The sequence below is a fragment of the Podarcis liolepis genome (genome assembly GCF_965112155.1).
Source record: "Podarcis liolepis genome assembly, chromosome: 12".
In the NCBI taxonomy this organism is placed as follows: Eukaryota; Metazoa; Chordata; class Lepidosauria; order Squamata; family Lacertidae; genus Podarcis; species Podarcis liolepis.
The window spans coordinates 1,059,869-1,082,896 of record NC_139563.1 but is presented as its reverse complement, the minus strand read 5'-3'; the positions used below and the strand labels follow the sequence as shown (position 1 = coordinate 1,082,896).

General features: G+C 55.2%; 1 protein-coding gene across 6 annotated transcripts in view; it reads right to left on the bottom strand.

Moving 5' to 3' along the window:
- SMARCD3 (SWI/SNF related BAF chromatin remodeling complex subunit D3) overlaps nt 1–23,028 on the bottom strand; it is a 46,879-nt gene that overhangs the window by 19,552 nt on the left and 4,299 nt on the right. The window contains exon 1 of one of the 6 annotated variants that reach the window (XM_083467008.1): nt 6,942–7,122. The exons of 2 other annotated variants lie outside the window; for them this stretch is intronic. In XM_083467008.1, coding sequence (XP_083323134.1) covers nt 6,942–6,980 — 39 coding nt within the window. In that variant the 5' untranslated portion in view covers nt 6,981–7,122. Of the gene's footprint in view, nt 1–5,538; nt 5,841–6,941; nt 7,123–23,028 lie in introns of those variants that run through there. 3 more of the 6 variants (XM_083467006.1, XM_083467007.1, XM_083467005.1) reach the window with 3 other exon arrangements.

Below are 23,028 nucleotides of genomic sequence, written 5' to 3'. Positions count from 1 at the left end.
GACTAAAAAGAAGAATGACCCCTCCTGGCCACACAGAGCCACTTGCCCACCACAACTGGCCTCCGTGGCTTGACCGTCCTGGCCTTCACCTGCCTGCCCTGTCAGCCTTCAGACTGCAAGCCCCTGGGGGCAGGGACCTGTCTCTTCTCCTTAGTTGCTGCGTCAGGCACCGTGTTCGTGGGCAGCACCATAAGGATATAAGCCTCATCCTCGCCCCCCTCCAACGTAGGGAGAGAGCCATGGGTGGGAGTGAGAGGCAGACAGGGGGTCCTTTCATCCGAGGGCACCTGTTGCGGCCACAAGCCCAGCACCACGGGGGGGGGGATGAATGAGGCCCCTCCCAGCCAGCCAAACATCTCCACCCCCGGCAGCAACTGACCCTGCAAGCATGCCTCGCATTCAGGGCCACCTGCTGCTGTCTCTCTGGCCCCCAGGCCCCCGCCTCCCCCTGGAGACTCAGCTGCTGCCCATCAGTCAGACCAAGAGGCCGGCCGGCCAGTGAAGTATGGAAATCAAATCATGGCACATCCCCCCCCCCCAGCTCCTTGCCTTTAAGGAAGACCTTCCTGCATCCCTTGCGGGGGGACGGGACCCTTTCAGTTTGTTTAAGGTTTTCTCTATTTGGCCCCAGAACCTCTGCACAAAGATGATGGGAGCAGACGCACAGGGGCTCCCCCGACTGCAAGGAAATGAATTGTTTTGAGCCAGGTTTGGTTCCCAAAAAAAATGACAGAGGAAGCAGAAGGGATTTCTGTGGGGTGGGGGAGGCCAGGTCTAAAGGCCAGTGTGTCCTGAATGGAGCTGCCCCCCCCCCACTCTTGGTTTTCCAAAACCTGCACAAGAGGTGGATCAGATACTCGTGAAATTACAAAGCCGGAAGAGGTTGTGGAGATCATCTAATCCCTGCCCCACTGAAGAGGCTGCAACGTAGGAGGCAGCTGCCCCATCCCTGACACCCGACCCGTCCTTCAGCCTCTGCTTAAATATCTCCAGCCCCAAACAGACCTAGCAGATGCCTGCCTTGTCCTGCTACGGCCTGTCATTTTGGGAGTGACACTTTTTTTTTTTTTGAAAATTTCTTCCATGAGGGGACTTTAAAATGCGTTTCTGGGTGTGAGGAACTAAAATCTGCTATTATATTTATGATTTAACAACATTTAGCTTGGTAGTCTATGTTTGATGAAGAAGCACATCAAACTGCTTTCGGAAAGCCCAAGAATTTTAATTCTACCTTCTGAAAATGTCAAGTAATGCTAAATATTAATATATACTGTAACTGCAAGTACTTGGCAACCATTTTTATGATTTCTACGCGAGGTTACACACATTTCACTTACCAGGCAAAACGAAATTGTATTAATTTAATCACACTATATTTTGATTTCCCAAATCATGTTACGACTTTTTAGCATCCCTCAGTTTTGGAATTTGAAAGCTGGAAAATCCAAAACACCCGACTGCCCTGCCTTTTGTTCTAGTCCTGCCCTCAGGAGCAACAGGCAGCATGCCTGCGCCATCTTCTGTGTGACTGCCAGCCCTTCCGGTATTGGAAATGCACCTGTGTCTCCCTTTAAGCTTCTGATCACCACCCTGAACAGGAGGAGAGCCCTGCAGCTGGATCAGGCCCATCTAACCCAGCCCCCTGAAACTACAGCAATTGTGGGGAGGGGGAGAGGAAAGGGTGGCCATGCGCTGAGCCTCCCCTTCCTGGAAGAGGGCAAAGTTCTTTCTTTAAATCTATCCATAAGGGCCAAGAGGCAGCCATGAAGGGCTAGACCAGGTGGGACCCTGGTGGGCTTGGAACAGTGTCTGCCTGAGTCCCTCTCCAGGCCAGAGGAGAACTTCCTTCTCTGGTGCAGGCAGGAACTGGGTTTCCCGGGACGTCTCCATGGAAGTCCACAAGAAAGACCTGAACTGCTGCTGCTGCTGCAGCTCCTTCTGCCGTCCACCACAGGACTTGGTCTGCAGAGCTTCCACCATTCCAGTTGCTCTCCTTGACACACACTAGCTGGTCAATGCCTTCCTCAGAACTGGACACAGCCCTCCAGAAGGGACTCAGCCAGGACAGAGCCCTGAGCTCCCATCAGTTGCTCTCACTTGTGTCTTGTGTGTGTGTGTGTGTGTGTGTGTGTGTGTGTGTGCGCGCGCGCTCACTCCTTCATGATCTGTTTTGAACCGAGCTCATTAGCAATGAATTCTGAGCACCACCCTTTTGACTTCCTTGGACAGTTTCTGTCTGTTGTGCTTCTGAAACACCCGCTGAGCTCCAGGGTCAGGAGCAGTAAGGCTGAAAGGCTGCCTTGCTGAGCCAGGACCAGGAAGATACAACCACAGTCAGGGCAGGAAGCCCTTCAAGGCTCGTTAGTCCCTTCTCCACCACAAATAATCCTCTCCCTGCCCCATTTTGCCAGGACAAAGAGCCCTCGCCTCTTTCGCCTGCCCTTCCCCACTCTCAAATATTGCAGTCACCCCTCTTTCTTCCCCGTTCCCTGTCCTCTCCAACCCTTTTGGAGTTGGGGGAACCAGAAACCTCACCTGCATTTCAGGTATTCCACGTGAGCCAGATGCCCTAATCTAAGAAATTCAGCCAAGGGGTCGAGAGGAGGGAATGAAGGACTGGGAGGGGGCGGCCAGCCACTTTTACCTTTGCCCCAGGGAAGAGAGATAACCTGTCGCCTTACCAGCACATGTCATTTCCATCTTGGTGCTCATTTTTATGAAGAGCCTCAGGAAGCAGCTGGGTGCCTGGGCACTTTTTGTTGTTGTTTGCAGCTGCCCACAAGGGAGGCTGAGACCCCTCAGTCAGGCAGGAGGTCAACTGTTCTTGCCTTTGGGGGGGGATCTCTTGCCCAAGTACTATCAAAAACTTGGCACCGTGTTGTGCCAGTTGGGCAGGACTCTCCACACCACCTCCTCATAGAATCATAGAACTGTAGAGTTGGGCGGGACCCCCCAAGGTCATCTAGTTCAACCCCCTAAAATGCAGGAATCACAACTAAGGCATCCAGGTCAGATGGACATCCGGTCTCAGCTTAAAGGTAAAGGGACCCCTGACCATTAGGTCCAGTCGTGGCCGACTCTGGGGTTGCGGCGCTCATCTCGCTTTATTGGCCGAGGGAGCCGGCACACAGCTTCCGGGTCATGTGGCCAGCAGGACTAAGCCGCTTCTGGCGAACCACGGAAACGCCGTTTACCTTCCTGCTGGAGCGGTACCTATTTATCTACTTGAACTTTGACGTGCTTTGGAACTGCTAGGTTGGCAGGAGCAGTGACTGAGCAACGGGAGCTCAGCCCGTTGCGGGGATTCAAACCACCAACCTTCTGATCGGCAAGCCCTAGGCTCTGTGGTTTAACCCACAGCGCCACCCACACCCCTTAGAGACCCTCAGCTTAGAAACCTCCAAAGAAGGAAAGCCCACCACCTTCAGAGGGGGTGTCGTCTTCCCCACCGGGAATCCCCTAGAAGCACCAGGCCTCGTGAGACCAACACTGACCCACCTGCCTGATGCTCCAGGGAACCTGCGGAAGAGACCTCAGGACAGGAGCGCAGCCCCCCTGAACCCACAGCAGGGGAAAGGCTACAGAGAGGCTCCCTGGGGGGACATGGGAAGATGTCTGGGGTGGAGACAGCAACGCTTGCCGCCCTCTCTCACCCTCAACACTCGAACCCAGCAGCGTCACCCAATGAAGCTGGGAGACTCAGCACAGACAGAAAAAAGGGTGTCTTCACACTCAGCAGTGCTGGGTTCAAGTGAGGCGCAAGTGTTCAGGGCAGGGAGATTTCAGGCTTGCCAGACCCACTTGGGGTTTCTAGTTTGTTTGTTTTGCTAGAACTCCAAAGCCAGGCACCAAAGACAGAATTAAAGGACAGCGTGCCTCTGAGCATGTTCTAGGAATTTGTTTCCAGTGCCAGAACTGAACTGAGTTCACAGTCCTTCCATACAAAAGCCCACTTCTGCCTGGCTTTCTTCAGCAACATAAAAGGGAGGGGGGATTTTGTTGTTTGGCTTATACGGAGTCAGAACACTGGTCCATCTATTGCTCAGCAGTGCCAACACTGACAGGATTTCAGGCAAGTGGCTCTCCCCCAACCCTACCTAGAGCTGTTGCTAGGGTTGAACCTGAAATATTCTGCAGACAAAGCAAGTGCTCTTAGAATCATAGAAGTATCCCAGGCCCTCATGTTGGAAGGGAGCCCAGGGGTCATCTAGTTCAACCCCCTGCAATGCAGGAATCTTTTGTCCAACCTGGGACTTGAACCCACAGCCCTGAGATTAAGAGTCTCATGTTCTACTGACTGAGCTATCACAGTGAGCTACGGCCCTTGACACCCAACTGCTGCTACTGGGAGTCAGAAACACAAGCCAATCGTCTATAACTCACCCATAATTCTGCAAGGAGGCTTCTATCTACCACCTGCCCACCCCTGAACTCTGGAATTCACTGCTGCAGGAGGCAGTGGAGACCACTAACCTGGGCAGATTTAAAAGGGGGGGGGGTGTGAAGCAAATATCAGAGGGAGAGCAAGGCTCTGAATGCGAGTTGCTGGGGAACACAAGGAGGGAGGTGGCAGCTCTTGCACTCAGGTCCTGCGCACCTGGGGGGGGGGCTTCCCTCTGGGGCCCCTGCTTGCCCACTGAGAGAAGATGACATTGAGCTGGGTGGTCCCTTGGGCTGATCTCCAAAGAAGACTCTTGGAGGGGGTCCCCCTGCCTGTCTGTGAAAGGGAGTTGCCAGGTTGTGCCACGGGGCAAGGAAACTCTCTGGGGGTGGTGACCTGGTAGCCAGAGCAGCCAAGGTTTTGCTCAGGGACCCTCCCAGTCGGCAGCCAATGCTGGGGGCCACATCCTGCCTGGGGCCCTTTGGGAGAGGGAGCCGAGAGTGGCAGCAGGAGCCCATGGGGGGGGGTGAGGCACGCTTGCGATGCCAACCTACAGGCCAGAAACTCTGAAGGTCCAGAACACTTGGAGGGAGCATCACCAACCCCCTGCCACCCACATGGCGCCCTTGATGGACAGGGGGCCAGTGGGGCGTTCGCCACACTCCCCCTCCCCCTCCCGCGCCCTGGAGGGCTCCCCAAGCCCCCTGCCCCTGCCAGGCGTCCCGCTCCGCCGGCCTCTTTCCCGAAAAAGGAGCGCCTTCAGACAATGGTGCCGGAGAGCCCTCGCGCCAGGAGGGATTCCTCGCGCGTAGCGGCGTGAGAGAGCAGTGCCCGGGGCTGGCGCGGGGGTCGTGCCACCCACGGGGGTCCAGCAAAGCCCGCCTGGAGACGAGGGCCCGGGATACCTCCGGAGCCCGGCCCCTCCCCCCCCGCGCCTTGCCGAAGTGGCCCCTGGCCGCTCTCTCGGGGTCCGCTGTGCGCACCTGTTTCCGAGCCAGGCCCGGAACCTGCGCACGTGCTGGGGGGAGGGGGCGTGTACCCCCCCTACACACACACACCCCCACGCGGGCCCGGGCGAGAGCTGCCCCCTCCTCCCCCCCCTCCCAGGCCGGCTTTCCCGCTCCTCGCCGGGCAGCCCGCAAACTTTCCCCACTCACCACCCCATGGACCAGAAACTCAAAAAGTTTGCTTTTCGTCGCCTTTCGCGCTCCGCCCGTGACTTCCTCCGCGGCCATCGGGGTCGGGTCTGCACTGCTCCGCCTCCCCTCCTCCTCCTCCTCCGTCGGTCCGTCTGTCTGCCTGCCTTCCTGCCTTCCTGGGCTCGCCGCCTTCCCTTCTGCCTCCGTCCTCCCTTTCTCCTCCTCCTGCAACTCTGCCCGCGCGCTCCGTCTTTCTTCCCTCGGAGCCCCGCGGCGCGCTCCGCTCGCTCCGCTCACACTTCTAATAGCTCCGCCGGCCGACGGGGGAGGGGGCCCGGCAGGGCTCCCGCGACGGCCCACGGCCGGATTCCTCCGCCGAAGCGCCGCGGCCGAGGCCGGCTGAGCCCCAGCGCCGCCCGCCGCCGCCGCCGCCGCTCCTTGCCGCGTCCCCGCGCAGCCTCGCCCGGCGCTCCGCCTGCCCGTCCCCGGCGGCCGCGCAACGCCTCGCCGCCGCGCCCCTCCTCGCGCCGCTTCCAGGCCGCATCCCCCGGGACCCTCCAGGCGGCCCGGCTACCGAGGGAAGCGGAGGGAAGGAGCCCGCCTCCCCCCACCCGTCGGAGGCTGGACGGGGGCGGAGGAAGCGAGGAGGGGCGCGGGGAAGGCCGGGCGGCGCGGGAGACCCTCTTCCCCCAGTGCCCGCAAACCATGACACCGGGGAGACGGCGGGGGCCCCCACACGGGATGTCGCGGGTCCTTCCCCGCCGCCCCCCACCCGCTCCACGTCGAGCGGCCCCTGCGAGGCCGGTCTGGGCTCCCTCCTCGCAGAGACGTCCGGCGGAGGCGTCACCGTCGCCTCGTCTTCCTCCCCCCCCCCCCCGCCTGTCGGTCACTCTCCCGTCCTGCCCTGCGTGGCACTGGCAGGGAATGAAGAGCCGCCGGCATCTCCCGGTGCGCGTCTCCTTGGCAACAGAGCCAGTGTTGCCAGGTAACGGGCAGGGCGTGGTACCCAGGAGAGGCCCGATGCGGAGTCGTGAAGAGGGAGCGAGGGAGGACCAGCGGGGGGAGGCTTCCTCCCGATGCGTGATGGCGGAGCGGCGTGTTCACACGTGCAGACGAGGGCGCCCGGTTGCCCCCGGGTCTCCCCACTCCCGGCCAGGACCAGGAGAGGCGGCGGGGAGGCGAGAGAGCCCCTCCCCCGCAGGCTCTCCAGTACCCCACCGGGGGCGCGACCGCTGGATCCCCCTGCCCAACGGGCTGCGGTGGTGGGGAACCCCCCCGGGGGATCCCCGCCGCCCTCCTGGTCCTGCCCCCTGTGGACGGAGCGGGGGGAGGAAGGCCGAGAGGAAAGGACCGTGGCCCCTCCCCCCAGAATCCCGGGGCTTCCCACTGACCGACCCCCCTTCTCCCCCCCCCCCAGTTACCGGGCTCCTCCCGGCGGGGAGGGGGCGCGTGGGGCGCATGCGCAGCGCTGCCTTTTTCCCCTCTCGCCGTGAAGGTCAGCCGAGCGGACTGAGGGAAAAGGGGCGGGTGTTAACTCCTTCCGCGCCGCTTCGGTGGAGCCGCGCCGCCGAGCGCAGCTCTCCCGCCTCTCCGACAGCCGCCTCCGCCGCGCAGCACACGCGCCGCCGACGCCGCGCCGCTTCCCCGCCCCTTCGGAGAGCGGTCGGCGGAGGAGGGAGGGAGGGAGCGGCTGTCGTTGCCACCGGCTCCGGACTCGGCGGGACTTGCCCGACGGAGGGAGCCGAAGGCGCGCGGGGCTCCCGTATGGCCGGCCGGGGCCGCCCCAGGAAGGAACGCGCTTGCCGAGGCTTCTCCCGCCGCGGGTGCCCCAGCCCCAGTCGGGGGGCTCTCCAGCTTTCCGGGCGCGGAACGGGCCCCCGGGGCCAGCGAGCTAGCGCCCTTGCCGGACGTGACCCCCGACGGCGGGAGGAGCTGCTGCGGGCGCCCGCTTGAGCCTGGCGATGTCTGAAGCGGCTGCCCCCGGGATGCGGGCCTGAGGGGCCCCTCAGCTCGGCCCAGGCGCCCCCGGTACCCGCCTTGCTCGCCCCCTCCTCGCCGGGAATTTCAGAAGAACAGCCGCCGCCACCTGGGCCGGCGCGGACGTCCCCTGCGACGGAGCTCGCTGAGACTCCGGAGGCGGTGGACAGGCGGTGGACCCTCTTTCCCTAGAGAGTCGACGGTCGCCTCTACCCAAGGGGTCTCCTAGTGGGTCCAGCATCCCTGCGGCGACCCCAAAAGCAGCCTCGCCCCCAAGAGGCCAGGCGACTCTCGCTCCGCTGCTTCGTCTATGTGGGCTACTGATCCTGTTTGTCTTTTTCGCGGGGCGGGGGCCCTGGAGCAGAGCCGAGTCCGCCAGCCTGAGGCAAAGTCTCCTGCGCCCCTGAAACCCCAGCTCCGTGAAGCCCATCCATTGCATCAGGAGGAGGTCCGAGAGAGGCCCCCGGGTGCTGTGCCTGGGGAGTCCTGTCGGGGCCTGGGTGGGTGGGCAAGTCTCTGCAAAGGCAGCCTGGCCCTTGCACCCCCCTCCCTAACCTGCAGAGGCGAGGGTCTCTCCCTCTCACATGCGCACATGCGACTGACCCCCAGCAAGGCAAGGTCCACCAGAGCCACAAGTGGGGTCTCCTTCTGCTGGGGGGGCACCTTTGTGCCTCCCCTTTGGGGGGACAGGGGTGCACGTGCGGCCAGCTTGGAGCCCACCGAGGGGGGAAGCTGCACCCGCCAACCAGCGTGCCCCATGGAACATCCAAAGGCTGCTTCCTCCCAAATGGGCCAGGAGCAACCCGAGGGGGGCGCTATTTATGACACTCTCTTGAAGTTCCAGATGTGCTCAGGGTCCCCAAAGAACTGAAGAGCCCTGTGGCTCTTCCTGGAGAAAGGGCACCTGGAGGCTTTGAAGCAGGGGTTGTGGCAGCCGGGACCTGCTCAGAAGGAAGGGGCGGAGCCAGGAGACCTCCGAGCTTCCATCCAGCTCAATGGGATGCTGCTGGGTTGCATTTATGGGGCTCTTCAGAGTGATATGGCTTTTGAATAGCTTTATTTTAAGACCTCTGGGGTCCGATTCTGATGGATCCCAGCCCACATTCCCAGTGGATCCCAAAGGCCGCTTGGGAATGGGTGTGTTCGCAGAAACCCCTTGCAAGGCTTGCAGAAGCCCAGCTGCTCCCAGTGCATTTCTGAGGCCACTGAGGGGGACAAGGCTGGACGATGAGCAGTCCACCTTGAGCTCTCTCCCTCCTGGATGCTCCTTCAGAAGGAGGAAGCACTGCAGCAGCAAGCCAGTCCCTCTTTGCAACTGGGGAGACAGACATGGCCCTGGGGAAGAGAGGGAGGGAGGGAAGGAAGAGCCCCCGTGGCTTCTCATAAGTGCACACACAGAGTTAGGAAATAGCCACGCAGGTCTGCATGAACCTAAGCGTTTTCTTGCAAGAGCCTTCTGTGACCGGGGCTGCAAGTATTCCAAGTGCTGTTTTGTCAAAGCTGTTGGTAGACATAATAAATATGTGATTGCAAAAAAGAATAGACTAAATAACATGCCCTCGTTTTCTAGCCTACCTCTCCCTGCAGCCTCTGGCCTGATCCAACAACCCACAGCGCAGGGGCAGGGAAATCCCCTTCTGGTTCATTTAGCCTGCTTGTTAACTATAGGCTGCAAGCCCCAGATTCCCTACTCCACCCCCCCCCATGCCTTGCCTTGGGGAGATTGGGCTGTTCTACTCTGGTTCTCTTTGAGGGCTCCTTCCCTTAGGGGCATCTCGTTGGCCAAGATGAGAACAAGAAGCTGGCCTGATGATGATGATGATGATGATGATGATGATGATGATGATGATGATGATTTATTATTCATACCCCGCCCATCATGCTGGGTTTCCCCAGCCACTCTAGATCTAGCTAGAGCCAGGTTCTCTTGATGTTCTCCTCATCCCCCAGGAGGACCAGGCTTAGAAGAAGCTTGATTAATTTGTTTTGGGGAAAAGAAAGGGCTCCTGCTGGCCTCTCTTCTTCCCACCCCTTGCAATTCATGGTGGATCCCCAGATGGTGTCATCAGGAAGAGTTTGGCTTCTTGGACCATGGTCTCCGTTTCCACAAGGAAGGCCTTCTGGCAAGAGATGGGCTGCACCTCACAGCGGCTGGCAAGAATGTGTTTGCTAAGAGTCTCGCAAAGCTGTTCAGAAGAGGTTTCAACTAGAACTTGAGAGGCAGGGAGACGGCATTACAGATGACAGAAGAACACCTGGCACTGGGGATAATGCACAGGAAACTGAAGTGGTGCTCCAGAAACCTGCTAAAGGGCAGGAAACTACAAGAAGGAAGCAGCTGGAGGGAATGACTCGCGGTTTCAGTTGACTCTATAGTAATGCACACAGTATGGGAACAAGCAAGAGGAACTGGAGCTCTTAATACAGGATGGCAAATATGACTTAATAGGCATTACTGAAACATGGTGGGATGAGACTCATGACAAGAATGCAAGAATTGAGGGCAGGAGTGCCAGCTTGGCCCCACGGCCATGGGTGCCCGGGGCCATCGGTGCCATGCAGCGTGCATGGACCTGGTGCCAAAATTTGTGGGTGCCCGGCTCCTTCATGGAGAGTTTTGTGGGTGCTTGGGTACCCAGAGCCCCAGGGAGCCAGCAACTATGATATATAGTTATGATATAGGGGTATAACCTATTCAAAAGGAATAGACCAAGCAGGAAGGAAGGAGGGGAAATTGTCGGAGAGAGAAACAACCATGAATTTACTGTGGGTGTCTGCTATAGACCACCTAGCCAGACTTGGATGATGCCTTCCTAGAGCAGATTACCAAACGTTTAAAAAGGAGAGAGATAGTAGTCATGGGAGACTTCAACTCTGCCAAGAATGTAAGGTTCAAATCTTGGACCTGGTCCTCATCAACAGGGAGGAACTGATCAGCAAAGTGGACATACTGGGAAACTTGGGAGGAAGTGATCATGCTTTCCTGGGTTTCATGATAAAACCAGCAAGAGGAAGCTGAGTGTAGTCAGACATGCACTCAGGATTGGTGGATCAGGGGAATGCTGTGGACATAGTGTATCTTGATTTCAGTAAGGCTTTTGACAAAGTCCTCCATGATATTCTTGTGAGGGAACTGGTAAAATGTGGGTTGAACGAGGTAACTGTTAGGTGGATTTGTAGCTAGTTGACTGACTGAACCTGAAGAGTACACATTAATGGTTCCTCATCAACCTGGGGAAAAATGACAAGTGGGGTGCCACAGGTTCTGTCCTAGGCCCGTTGATGTTCAATGCCTTTACAAATGAATTGAGGGGGTGCCCTTCCAATCTGCAGATGATATCAAGCTGGGAGGGGTAGCTAATGCCACAGAACACAGAATCAGGGTCCAACAAGATTTTAGCAGACTGGAGAACTAACAAAATGAATTTCACTAGGGACAAATGCAAGGTTCTAAGTTAAAAGACACTTAGGCAGAAAGAGCCAGCTGCACAAATAAAAGATAGGGAACACCTGCCTTGGCAATAGTACATGTGAAAAGGAACTAGGGGTCTTAGTGCACCAGAAGCTTAATGTCAGTCAACAGAGTGATGCAGCAGCAGCCAAGAAAGAAAGAAAGAGAGGGAGGGAGGGAGGGAGAAAGCTAATGCTATGTCAGGAGTGCTCTGATGGTGTTTCCTGCTTGGCAGGGGGTTGGACTCCATGGCCCTTGTGGTCTCTTCCAACTCTAGGATTCTATGATTCTATTCTAGACTACACCAACGGAAATATAGTATCCAGATCAAGGAAAGTCATATTACTGTTCTATTCTGCCTTGAACCACACCTGAAATACTGTGTAAAGCTCTGGGTGCCACAATTTAAGAAGACTATTGAGAAGCTGGAACATGTGCAGAAGAGATCAAGGGTCTAGAAACCAAGCCTTATGAGGAATGGTTGAGGGAACTGGGGGTGTCTAGCCTGGATTAGAGGAGATTGATTGTAGCTATGATAGCCATCTTCCAAGTATCTTAAGGGCTGCCCCATGGAAGACGGAGCTAGCTTGTTTTCTTCTGCTCTAGAGAGCAGGACCTGAACCAATGGATTCAGACAAGAAGGGAGGAGTTTCCAACTCAACATCAGGAAGAACTTTCTGATGGTAAGAGCCATTTGACAGTAGAACAGACTCGGGAGGTTGTGGACTCTCTTCATTTGAGTTTTTTAAACAGGTTAAATAGCCATCTGTCATGGATGCTTTAGTTGCAAATTCTGCATTGCATGGGGTTGGATTAATGACTTGGGGTCTCTTCCAACCCTACAATTCTGTGAACTCACGTCCAGAGAGTCTCTGGCCACCTTGAGGAAAGATGCCATCATGATAAAGAAGAGAGGGGTCAACTTTTGTTTTTGTTTCCTGCCTGGCCCCCACCCTCCTTTTGAGTGGAGATGGCTGAAGGATGAGGGGGAGGGGCCCCCCGGCCACTCATGGGGGAAACTGCATCTCTTGGAAAACATCCATTTGTCCAGCCTTGGGGAGATGCCAAGGGACAAATCCACCAGTTTTCCTGTATTTATTTATCATCCTTCCTGGGCTAAACTCCACCATTTATGCATCTGTGGTCTCCTCTCCGCCCTTCCTCCTTTTTTAGTGAAATGGACAGTCTGCTACAATGGTGCCTTCTAGGGACCCCTCACTCTTCTAAGCCCTCCATTACTGTCATCAAGCATTGATTAGGAATCGGACGTCTGCACTGCGGGAACTTGTTCTAGCTGGTTGCTGGGACCCTTCCAACTCTGCCATTCCATTCTTCTATGAAGCTTATCGCTCCAGTGGGCAACGATCAGGTCCAGCCACAGCCCCCCTCCCCCCGCTTCCTTCTAGGCTGGGCTTCCTTCCGATTCCCTAATAATATAATCAAGGAACTGTAGAGTTGGAAGGGGCCACAAGACTCATCTAGTCCAGCCCCTGCAATGCAGGAATCTTTTGCCCAACACAGGACTCGAACCCACAACTCTGAGGTTGAGAGTCTCATGCTCTACCAACCGAGCTATTCCAGATCTGAAGCAATGCTCCTGAGGGTTACTCTCAGGGTTAAGGGGCTTAGATAGCTACTGTTTACCAGTCTCCAGCATTTCTGGAATATTTTGAATCTGTCTAGAAGAGAGCCCCAGGGAGCCTCCGTGGGTCAGGGGAGTGAGAAACCACAAGTCGGTTGTGACCATTTGGCAAGGCGTTTTGAAGGCCAGGCCTGTGCGGCAGCTGCTGCCTGAGCGCTATTGTCAATCCAAGCCCCAGTGAGGCGTCCGCTGCCCCTGTCTTGTCCGGTTTCCATGGGGTCAATTTCAGTTCCATGCTGATACGGAAGGAGGAAGGGGGGGGCCAACCATTTCCCTCCATCGCTACCTGAACGGGCCCGAGGCGATGACCTCTACAGTGCCCAATCCTTCCTGGAACCCTCAGCCCCCACATCGTTGCACAAGCACCACACTATACCCCTGCCTTACAAATAAAAGGCTCTTTCCTGTCTCAATCTCTTCCTATGCCTCCCTCTTGCCCTATTCCAAAAGCGAGTTGACCGTATCATACTACGTCCCCATTCAAAATACTGAGCTGCGCCTTAGCCAATCACAGCCATGCATCCATCCTGCAAGAACTGGCTCAGGCAGCTCAGCGAGCTCTTGCACGCCTCATTAAAGCTGCTGACAAGCTACTGACGGCCCCCCACAGCGAGAACAATCGAACCGAAACTTCCGACCTCCTAATCCAATCAGGACCTTGCTACAATGTATCCGTTTTGCTCGTAAACCTGTCAAAACCTTGTTACAATATATCCAACTTTGACCGAGGCTACGGAACAGGTTGGGAACCTTCAGAACCTTCCGAAAATCATATAAAATCAACCATAGCTCCGAATTCCTTGCTTTCAGCGTCATTCAACCCAGCTCCCTTTGGACTCCATGATGACACCCTGACCTCCATAATCCCTCAAGCGGCAGGGCACGTACACAGGAACTTCTTAATCCTGTCAGATCGTCCTGCCTAACCCTTCCTCCGGGCAATACCAGGTGGCAGACGATGCATATCACTGTCCCTTTGTCTAGCCACCACCGGTACTCAAGAAATGTTTACTTATGTATATCCCTCACTCTGCACATTCCCCCTCCCTTGTCTCAAATGCTAATCAGTGTAACCCCACCTCTCTGTAAATATATTCATGACGTGTGTAAAATATTCATGATGTAATCCATGAAACCCAACCTTCCCATAATGTATTCATGACGTTTCGTGCACTGTATTCTGGGACTTGGAGGGAACTTTTAAAAGTTTATGTCACCCCATTCTCGGGGTTCAATCTCGTCTTGAACCTGTTGCGCAATAAACTCGGATCTCCGCATCTTGCTCCTTTTTCCGGCTGAGCTTATTTTCTCCGCTAGGACCCGCGGACTCAGTCCGACGCACCGGGTGGCTTGGAACTCCACGCCCGGGATTTTTCCGTAACATTTGGCGCCTGAACAGGGACGAGCGGTTCTCCCGTGTTGCTGACCGGGGGCCCCGAATCTTCTGCCGGCTCCGGGCCAGTTTGCCCGAGAAGACCCTCTGGACCTCCGGCCATCCTCCGGGCGGTAATCGAACGTCCCAGGAGTTCAGCCGGGGAGCAAAGGGACATCCAGCCGGCTTCTACGATCCCGGGATCTACAAGGAAGACGCGTGAGTATAGGAAACCCAGTGCACTGGTGGAAAAGGGGGGTGGAAGTCTCCTGGCAACTGAATTCTCTGCCTTCCTCTCTATCGCTCTTTCTCGCCTGTCCCTTGGTCCAAGTGCTGAGAGAGACCGTGGACTGCCGCTCGGCCCGAAAGGGGGGCTCTGAGCTCTATCTCTTTCTCTCAAATTCTCCAGTCAGCCGCACCAATCGAGAGTCCGAAAATAAGACGGAGAGACCCGGCTTGAAAGGACAGCCGACTCCCTGCAACGGGCATCTCGGTTGAAAGCAAGGGATTGGAGTTCTTCTTCCGAACTTCCCGAGCGCCCTTACGGAGGGGGCAGGAAGGGGTCTTGCTTTCCTATCAATTAATCCCAGCCGCACCGGTCGGGCCACGTAACACGTGTATCGTGCGTGAACCCGCTTCCGATAGCAAGGGGGATTTTCCGTCCGAAACTCTATCAAGGGATCACCCGATCTGGCACCGCACGGCGCGGGCGTTCAGTAGGGTCCCTCTTCCGAGATTTAACGATAGGTAGGAGGTTGCCAGGAGGGGAACCCGAGAAGAGTTGGGTGGAACTTGGCAGAGTGGAGAGGAACCCCTGAGAAGTTGAAGAGTAGGAAAAGAAGGAATAGAGAATAGGCAAGAAGAGCTCTCTAAAAAACCCGCTAAGAAGTTGCTAAGCAGCAAAACCTTCCCTAAGCCCACACCCCTAACGACCCCTTTTCCCCTCTCTTTACCTAGACACGCGTGAATAAAATGGGTACCCAAGCCTCCAAACACGAGAGGGCTCGCTCCGGGAGGAAGGCTTCTAGGAAGCCATCCGAGTCCCAGAGAGACCCCGACTCCCCTCTTGAGTTCGTCATCTCTTACTGGAAATCAGTTCCCGGGCACAAATTGTTATCGAGACAAAAATTAGAAGATCTCTGTACACGCACCTGGCCCACTGGAACTGCCTCCGCAAAACCAGAGTTACAGTGGCCAAAGGGGGGCTCCTTTAACGAAGAGCGCCTACAATACCTTAAGAAGTACCTGATGGAAGAAAAACCCCGCCAATTAGAATACCTAGCCACATTTGAGACGGTCAGAGGACTGCTCCAAGCCACTAAAAGAGCCACGACCTACCAACTACCTATCTTAAATCATGGAAGGTCGCCTCCGCCCCCTCCATACGAAGGACACCCAGGGGATGACTCCATGGAACAAACGCTCATTCCATTCTACTATGGGCCAACTATTCAACCCACCCCTAGAGAGGACTCAGACAGCGATGAGAATGTAGAAGACCAAGGGGCGCGTGGGGTTGCGAGCCCGCGGTTAACGAGGCAGCGAGCCAGAGTAATACAAAGCGCCACCTTAGAGAGCTCTAATCTCCTGTCCTTGAGGCAGCGAGCCAAAGAAATACTAGAGGCCACTTCAGGACACCCTAGCCTCCTTGAAAAATCTAAAGAGAACCCCGAAAAATCTCAAGAGGTCCCAGAAACATCCAAGCAAGCGGATTCAAATCAGGCAGACTCCGCAGCAGTCCAGATGCCCTTAAGGGCCCTGCCGATCCCACCCCTACGACCAGATGGACCCCCTCGAATGGTGTATACCCACCAGCCTTTCTATACGGCTGACCTGGTAAATTGGTCAAATCAAATGCCATCATTAAGAGACGATCCGGATAAATGCCACCGTCAGGTCAGCGCCATTTTTTCGACCCATAAACCGACCTGGCCAGACATTCACGTTCTCTTAAACACCCTCTTCAACGAGGCCGAGAAGGCAGATATTCTGGCAAAGGCAGGAGAGGCAATCGAACTCCCCAACTACCAGGCAGGTCGCCGAGAAGGGTTAGAGCCGCTCACAGCTCAATGCTTACGCACCGAGCCGACGTGGGATTACAATACTGCCGACGGCATCTGGTATCTGGACTTATTCAAACGGGCAATCCTAGACGGCATTAAGGCCGCTGGACAACGTACTGTCAACTGGACGAAGGTCCAGTCCGTTTTGCAAGGGGCAAACGAACACCCATCTGATTACTATACCCGGCTAGTCTCAGCCATCAAAACATGGGGGGGAATCGACCCCGAAAAACCCCAACACGAAGTCATAGTCAAAGGCTTCTTTAAAGACCAAGCCTGCCCCGATATAAGGAAGGCCCTGAACTTACAAATAGGGTATGATGGCAAAAGTATCAGTGAAATTCTCTCAATCGCCAAATCTGTATATAATTCACGGGATGAGAGGAAGAAAAGGGACCCCAAACCCGAAACCGAACAGATCCTTGCCCTGAGTATGGACTTAAACTCCGGAAGGGGCAGGGGTTTTAGCCGAGGAAAGGGAATTCGAGGAGGAGGACCTCCCCATTCCCTTAGACCATGGGGACCAGCCACCGGAGCCTGTTATTACTGTCAGGAAGAGGGACACATAAGAAGATTCTGCCCCTACCTCAATAATATAACTTATGCAGCGCCGCATCCAAATCCAACTTACGGATACGGGAACCAACCACCCATCCTTCATAACCCTCCACCAGCCACGGCCACATATCAACCCCAACCGCCTCCGAGTGCATCTACCCAAAACCAAAGACCTCCACCAGGACCAAGGACCCAGATGCCCGCTATAACGCCGTCCACCCACCCGTGGACTAACGCCACGGCACCTCCCTTGCACCCACCTAACCAACCCTTTCCTGATGACCAAGAAACCTATTGACAATTAGGAGGGGATCCCAACCAAACCCTGACCATCTGTCCAGTCCTTACGTTATCCTCTGAAGACCCATTTTGCACGATAGAGATCGATGGCCATCCGTATCAATGCCTACTGGACACAGGAGCCACATACTCTACTTTAACCGATAGCCACCTGAAACCGGGTCCGGAGACCAGAAAAGTTATGGGTCTGGATGGGATACCCCGCACTTGCCCACTATCACGTCCTTCCAAGGTTACCCTCGGACCGCTACTGGCCGAGCATACCTTCCTTCTAACTAGCAGCCCGGTAAACCTTTTGGGAAGGGACCTACTTTGCAAACTGAACGCTACCATTAAGTGCACCAAGGAAGGCATCTACCTACACATGCCCGAAGAATCCATCCCATCCTTCCAAGGAATAGTTGAGGAGGAAAAGACAGACAGACAATTCCCAAACCTACCCCCGGAATTGGAACGAGATTTGCCCTCCTCTTTATGGGGCACCGAATCGACCTCAGTGGGTCTCTTATTATCAGCGACCCCAGTGAAAATTACCTACAGGACTGACTTACCCTTTCCCTGCACAAAACAATATCCCTTACCCAAAGAAGCTATCGAGGGGTTAACTCCTATGATCGAAGACTTCCTCGAGAAGGGAATCCTAGTCCCTTGCGCATCCCCATGCAACACCCCAGTGCTCCCAGTAAAGAAGCCATCGGCAGAGGGGGCACCAGTTAGATATCGTTTTGTGCAAGACTTGAGACTCGTGAACCAATTTGTCATACCTCGACATCCAGTAGTGGGCAACCCGAATTCTTTACTGAACGCCATACCCGCAGAGACTAAGTGGTACACCGCGGCGGACCTCTGTTCCGCCTTCTTTAGCATACCCCTAGACCCGGACAGCCAATTTCTCTTCGCCTTCACCTGGGGACCTAGTCAGCTCACCTGGACTAGATTGCCCCAGGGTTACGTAGAATCGCCCGCCATCTTTTCGGCCATCCTACACCAAGATTTACAAGACATAAATCTCCCAGCTGGCTCCGCCCTTTTACTCTACGTAGATGACCTTCTCCTCTGCTCCATTAGCGAGGAAGCATGTAAAACGGACACTAAGCATCTCTTAACAGAACTGGCTAGAAAGGGACATAAGGTGTCGCCAAAGAAACTACAGTATTGCAAACAAGAAGTTAAATACCTCGGGCACATCCTAGGAATAGGCACCCGAAGTTTGGCAACAGACAGGATAGAGGCAGTCACTAAAATCCCCCTCCCCAAGACTAAGAGACAATTACGGGGATTCTTAGGAATGGCTGGCTTCTGCAGAGCATGGATTGCGGGTTACAGCGAGATCACTAAGCCCCTGTCGGCTATGACCCGCCAAGACCACCCAGACACTCTAGTTTGGGAGGAAGAGGCATACAAGTCCTTTGAACGACTGAAACAAGAACTGAGATCTGCCCCCGCCCTAGGCTTACCTGACTACAGAATTCCTTTCAACTTGTTCGTCCATGAGCAAATGGGGGTGGCTTCGGGGGTGTTAACTCAGCCTTTCCGAGACCAGGAGAGACCTGTGGCATACTACAGTCTTCAACTAGACACAACCGCAAAGGGGGCGGTAAGCTGTCTACGAGCTATAGCCGCCGCAGCAATCCTCCTGGAGAAGGCTCAAGAGACAGTTCTGGGGCACGAAATCACTATCCATGTGCCCCATTCCGTCTCTACCCTATTAACATTAAAGGGGTGCCATCACTTTTCCAACTCCAGACTAAATAGGTACGAGGCCGTCCTGCTAACACCTTCAAATGTCACCATCAAGCGAGTTAACTCCCTCAACCCAGCCACCCTTCTTCCCCTCCCTAATGACGGGACCCCGCACCATGACTGCGCCACCATAGTCCGGCAAGCCGAAAAGCCCAGGGAAGACCTGGACCACCTACCTTTAGACAACCCAGATATAATACTCTACACAGACGGCAGCTCTAAGGTTGTCGAAGGGGAAAGGAAAACAGGGTACGCTGTGGTCACTGATTTTGAAGTCGTAGAAGCCAATCCAATAAACCCGCAATACAGCGCCCAGGCTGCAGAGTTAATAGCGCTTATACGTGCCTGTGAGATATGTGAAAACAAACGAGTTACAATCTACACGGATAGCAAGTACTGTTTTGGATTGGTGCATACCACCGGCCAAATTTGGTTACAAAGAGGCTTCCTAACAGCGGCTGGTTCAAAAATTTCACACGCTGCCTTAGTAGAGAGACTCTTGACGGCCATTCACCTACCTACCGCGATCGCAGTCGTCCACTGTAAGGCTCACACTCGCGGTAGAGATCCAATTTCAAAGGGGAATAGACGAGCAGATAAAGCAGCCCAGTCAGCCGCACTCCGCCCCCCAAACAACGATTCGGAATTTCAAGCTCCACAAATCCCGCTTAACATAGACACTACACAAATTTACGAGGAAGCACCCGAGGAAGAAAAGACCCTCTGGCGATCTGTGGGCGCAGTCCAACACAATAACGTTTGGGTTCTCCCAGATGGCAGAACTGTCCTTCCAAAGGCATGGGTTCCAAAATTGGTGAGGGTCCTTCATCAACAAACACACTGGGGAAAAGGGAGACTGATAGAACACGTAAAAAGATCCTGGTACGCTCCTGGACTTGCGGTCGCAGCCACAACAGCATCGAAGAACTGCGTTACCTGCAACTCTTATAACCCCAAACGACAACCCAGAACGCCACCAGGGGCTAGACTGTGGGCATTTGTTCCATTCGAGAGCCTACAGCTGGACTTTATCGACCTACCGCTCTGCCAAGGGTTTAAACATGCGCTGATCATAGTGGATAAACTCTCCTCCTGGGTAGAAGGATTCCCTTGTAGAAAACCCACTGCCTCTGTAGTGGCCAGAGCCCTCCTACAGGACATTATCCCTCGGTTCGGAGTGCCCCGTCGCCTAGATAGCGACAGAGGAACACACTTCACAGCTCAAATAGTACAATTAGTGGCCAAAGCCTTACGAATAAAATGGGATCTCCATACTCCCTACCACCCACAATCTTCAGGCCAGGTAGAACGAATGAATCAAGAAATTAAAACCCAATTAGGAAAACTCTGTAGACTCACTGGACTGAAATGGGTGAATGCACTCCCGTTGGTCCTTCATAATATACGGAGCGCACCGACTGGACCATTGAAGTTGTCCCCCTACGAACTTTTATTTGGGAGACCTCCCCCCGTCTATAACACTCAGTTCCCACTCTCAGAACTTGAACTGGGAGAAGCGGAACTTACTAACTATGTCATTCAGCTCCAGACACAGCTACAACGACTCCACCAGTACGCGGCCGTCGAAGGACAAAGTCTACCCATCGACGTGCAAGCCCACTCCTTCAACCCAGGCGACTGGATCCTCGTCAAAGTCTATCAGAAGGAACCCCTCCAACCCGCGTGGGAAGGCCCCTACCAGATACTCCTGACGTCACCAACCGCCGTAAAGTTGGGTGAGAAGAATTCGTGGATCCATCACACGAGGTGTAAGTCCTCACCCCCCCCTCAAGAAGCCGAGGAAAACATCGGGGAGGACTTCACTTTTTCAACTCCACCCACCCCACCAACTTCGTACATTGACGACGACGACGACCAACAGACCGGACCAGATCGGGGTCAGAATCGGGCCCAACAGACCGGACCAGATCGGGGTCAGAATCGGGCCCAACAGACCGGACCAGATCGGGGTCAGAATCGGGCCCAACAGACCGGACCGGAGCCCACCTCAACCAATTGGACATCCGAGATCGTCCCCGATCCCAATACCATCCGAATACGCTTGAAACGCACTGACAGCGCGCTTTGACAGCTTCTTTGACAGCTCCACTGACAGCGCGCTTTGACAGCTCCTCTGACAGCTCCACTGACAGCGCGCTTTGACAGCTTCTTTGACAGCTCCACTGACAGCGCGCTTTGACAGCTCCTCTGAGCGCGCTTTGACAGCTTCTTTGACAGCTCCACTGACAGCGCGCTTTGACAGCTCCTCTGACAGCTCCACTGACAGCGCGCTTTGACAGCTTCTTTGACAGCTCCACTGACAGCGCGCTTTGACAGCTTCTTTGACAGTTCTTCTAACAGCTCATTCCCACAGCCTTCCGACCTCCTCATTCTCCAATGCTTTGCCTTTCCCGGACCCTAACCATGAACTTCTTCATTTTCCTTGCCTACCAGACTTTGACCTACTCCTCAGCCATGCCAACTGATCACTGCACCGGCTTACCCACGGATTACCACTTCCTGGACTATCACCGACTCGAGACGGGTGGGAAGTCGAACCCCAACCGAATGGGGGACTTTGACTTTTGCCTCCCCGAGTCCCGGACATTACTACGACATTCCCTCGTACCCCAGCTGACTGACAACGAGTATTGGGAACTTTTCATCCGAGACCAAACCCTACACCGAATTGGGTCAGCCGCAGTCACCCTCGACCACTCCTACTACCGCCTCACCTGCAAGAACGGGACCCATTTCCTATTCGGCAACGGGGAACTCTTGAGGAGCCCAAATTGGACCGAAATCGAGAAAGGGGGGGCCGCACCAGCCTACACTGACGCAACGAGCCCCTCCGACAACCTGATTTTCGGGTTCCAATGTCTCCTCATGACCCCGGAGCTCCGAAAGCCGCAACTACAAGGACTTTGTCTAAGGAATTTCTGCTGCCTTTGGAACCTCGGAATTACCCACGATTGGAGAGGAGCAGAATACCTTGAGGGCTGGTACCATCCAGCACATCCCTCACGCTCCCCCACGTGGGATAACGTGGGACCTTTACGATGTGGGGGCATAGCCAAAGACAGGCGCCTCTTAAATACCACCGACCCCCTTCATCCCCTCGGCACAGCACCACGAAAACTCGGCGCGGACCCTTCCTCCCCAGGAGAGGATCTCCTTTCCTCCTGGGAACAGAACTCTTACATTAAACTCCTCGGCCAGGTGGCCAAGGAGGCACCCTACCCTGAATGCTGGATCTGCGCCCATGCTCCCAGCCACCTCCAACAGAGCCTTCCCCTTGTTCCGGTCCCGGTCACCATACAACAGTTCCGGTCAGGGGACGTCGCCTCCTGGAATCTAACTGCGTTGAACTTGACCCACCAATACCTTTACCTCACCGGCCCGACAAAGGGTCCGCTTTGCCACACCTTCACCGGGGAAGGCACCTTCATCGGCTCCAGCACCTGTACGTCCAATTTAGAGCTTTTGTCCACCGGCCATGTCACTATCACGGACATGACGGGATCCCGGACCTTTCCAAACCTTACCCTTGCTTGGGCCACGGTCATCGACCACCCTCCAACCTGGCAGCCCCAACCCACCGACGCCATGTTACTGCAAGCCTTCGCCTCAGGAAGAATGGAGTCATACCTCAGTGGTTTGTTCTGGGTATGCGGTCATCGTGCATATACCTGGGTGAGCCCCCATATGTCCGGGTCCTGTTTCGTCGGGTACATCATTCCCGGCATAAGGATAGTACCACACCTGCCCCCTGGGAGGCAGAGGAATAAACGGGAGGAAAAACAACTGTCTGACTTATCCGATGTTGCTGCCAACGGAGAGACCGTGGGTCGAGCACTCTTTCCTGCCTACGGGGCAGGATCCAACCATGTCGACATCCTCCGGCTCACCGATATCCTCCTCAAGTTCATGCAGGAGGCAACCGAGATCACGGACTCCCTGATGTCGGAACTGTCTGAGGTGAGACAGCTCAGCTTACAGACGAGGATCGCTACGGACTTTCTACTGTCCAGTCAAGGAGGAACCTGCGCTTTAATAGGTACCGAGTGTTGCACCTACGTAACTGACCAGTCTCTAAACATTACAGGACACTTGAATAACATCCATGAGTTAGCAGGGAGGTTACATGACATACAACACGAGGGACTGTCTGACGTTGACTTGTGGGGATGGCTACCAAAGCTGGGGTGGCTCCGACAATTGATTAAGGTCATATTACTCACAACTCTTACGGTTGCCTTTTGCATTTCTGTCCTTTGCTGTGCCATACATTGTGTCTCCCCTTGCTGCTCTCTCCTCCGCCTCCCGACTCAATCTGCTCCTCTTCCCTTTCGAGCCTATTCCCGCTCCCATAACGCTCCGGTCTTCCCCGAATACGTACAAA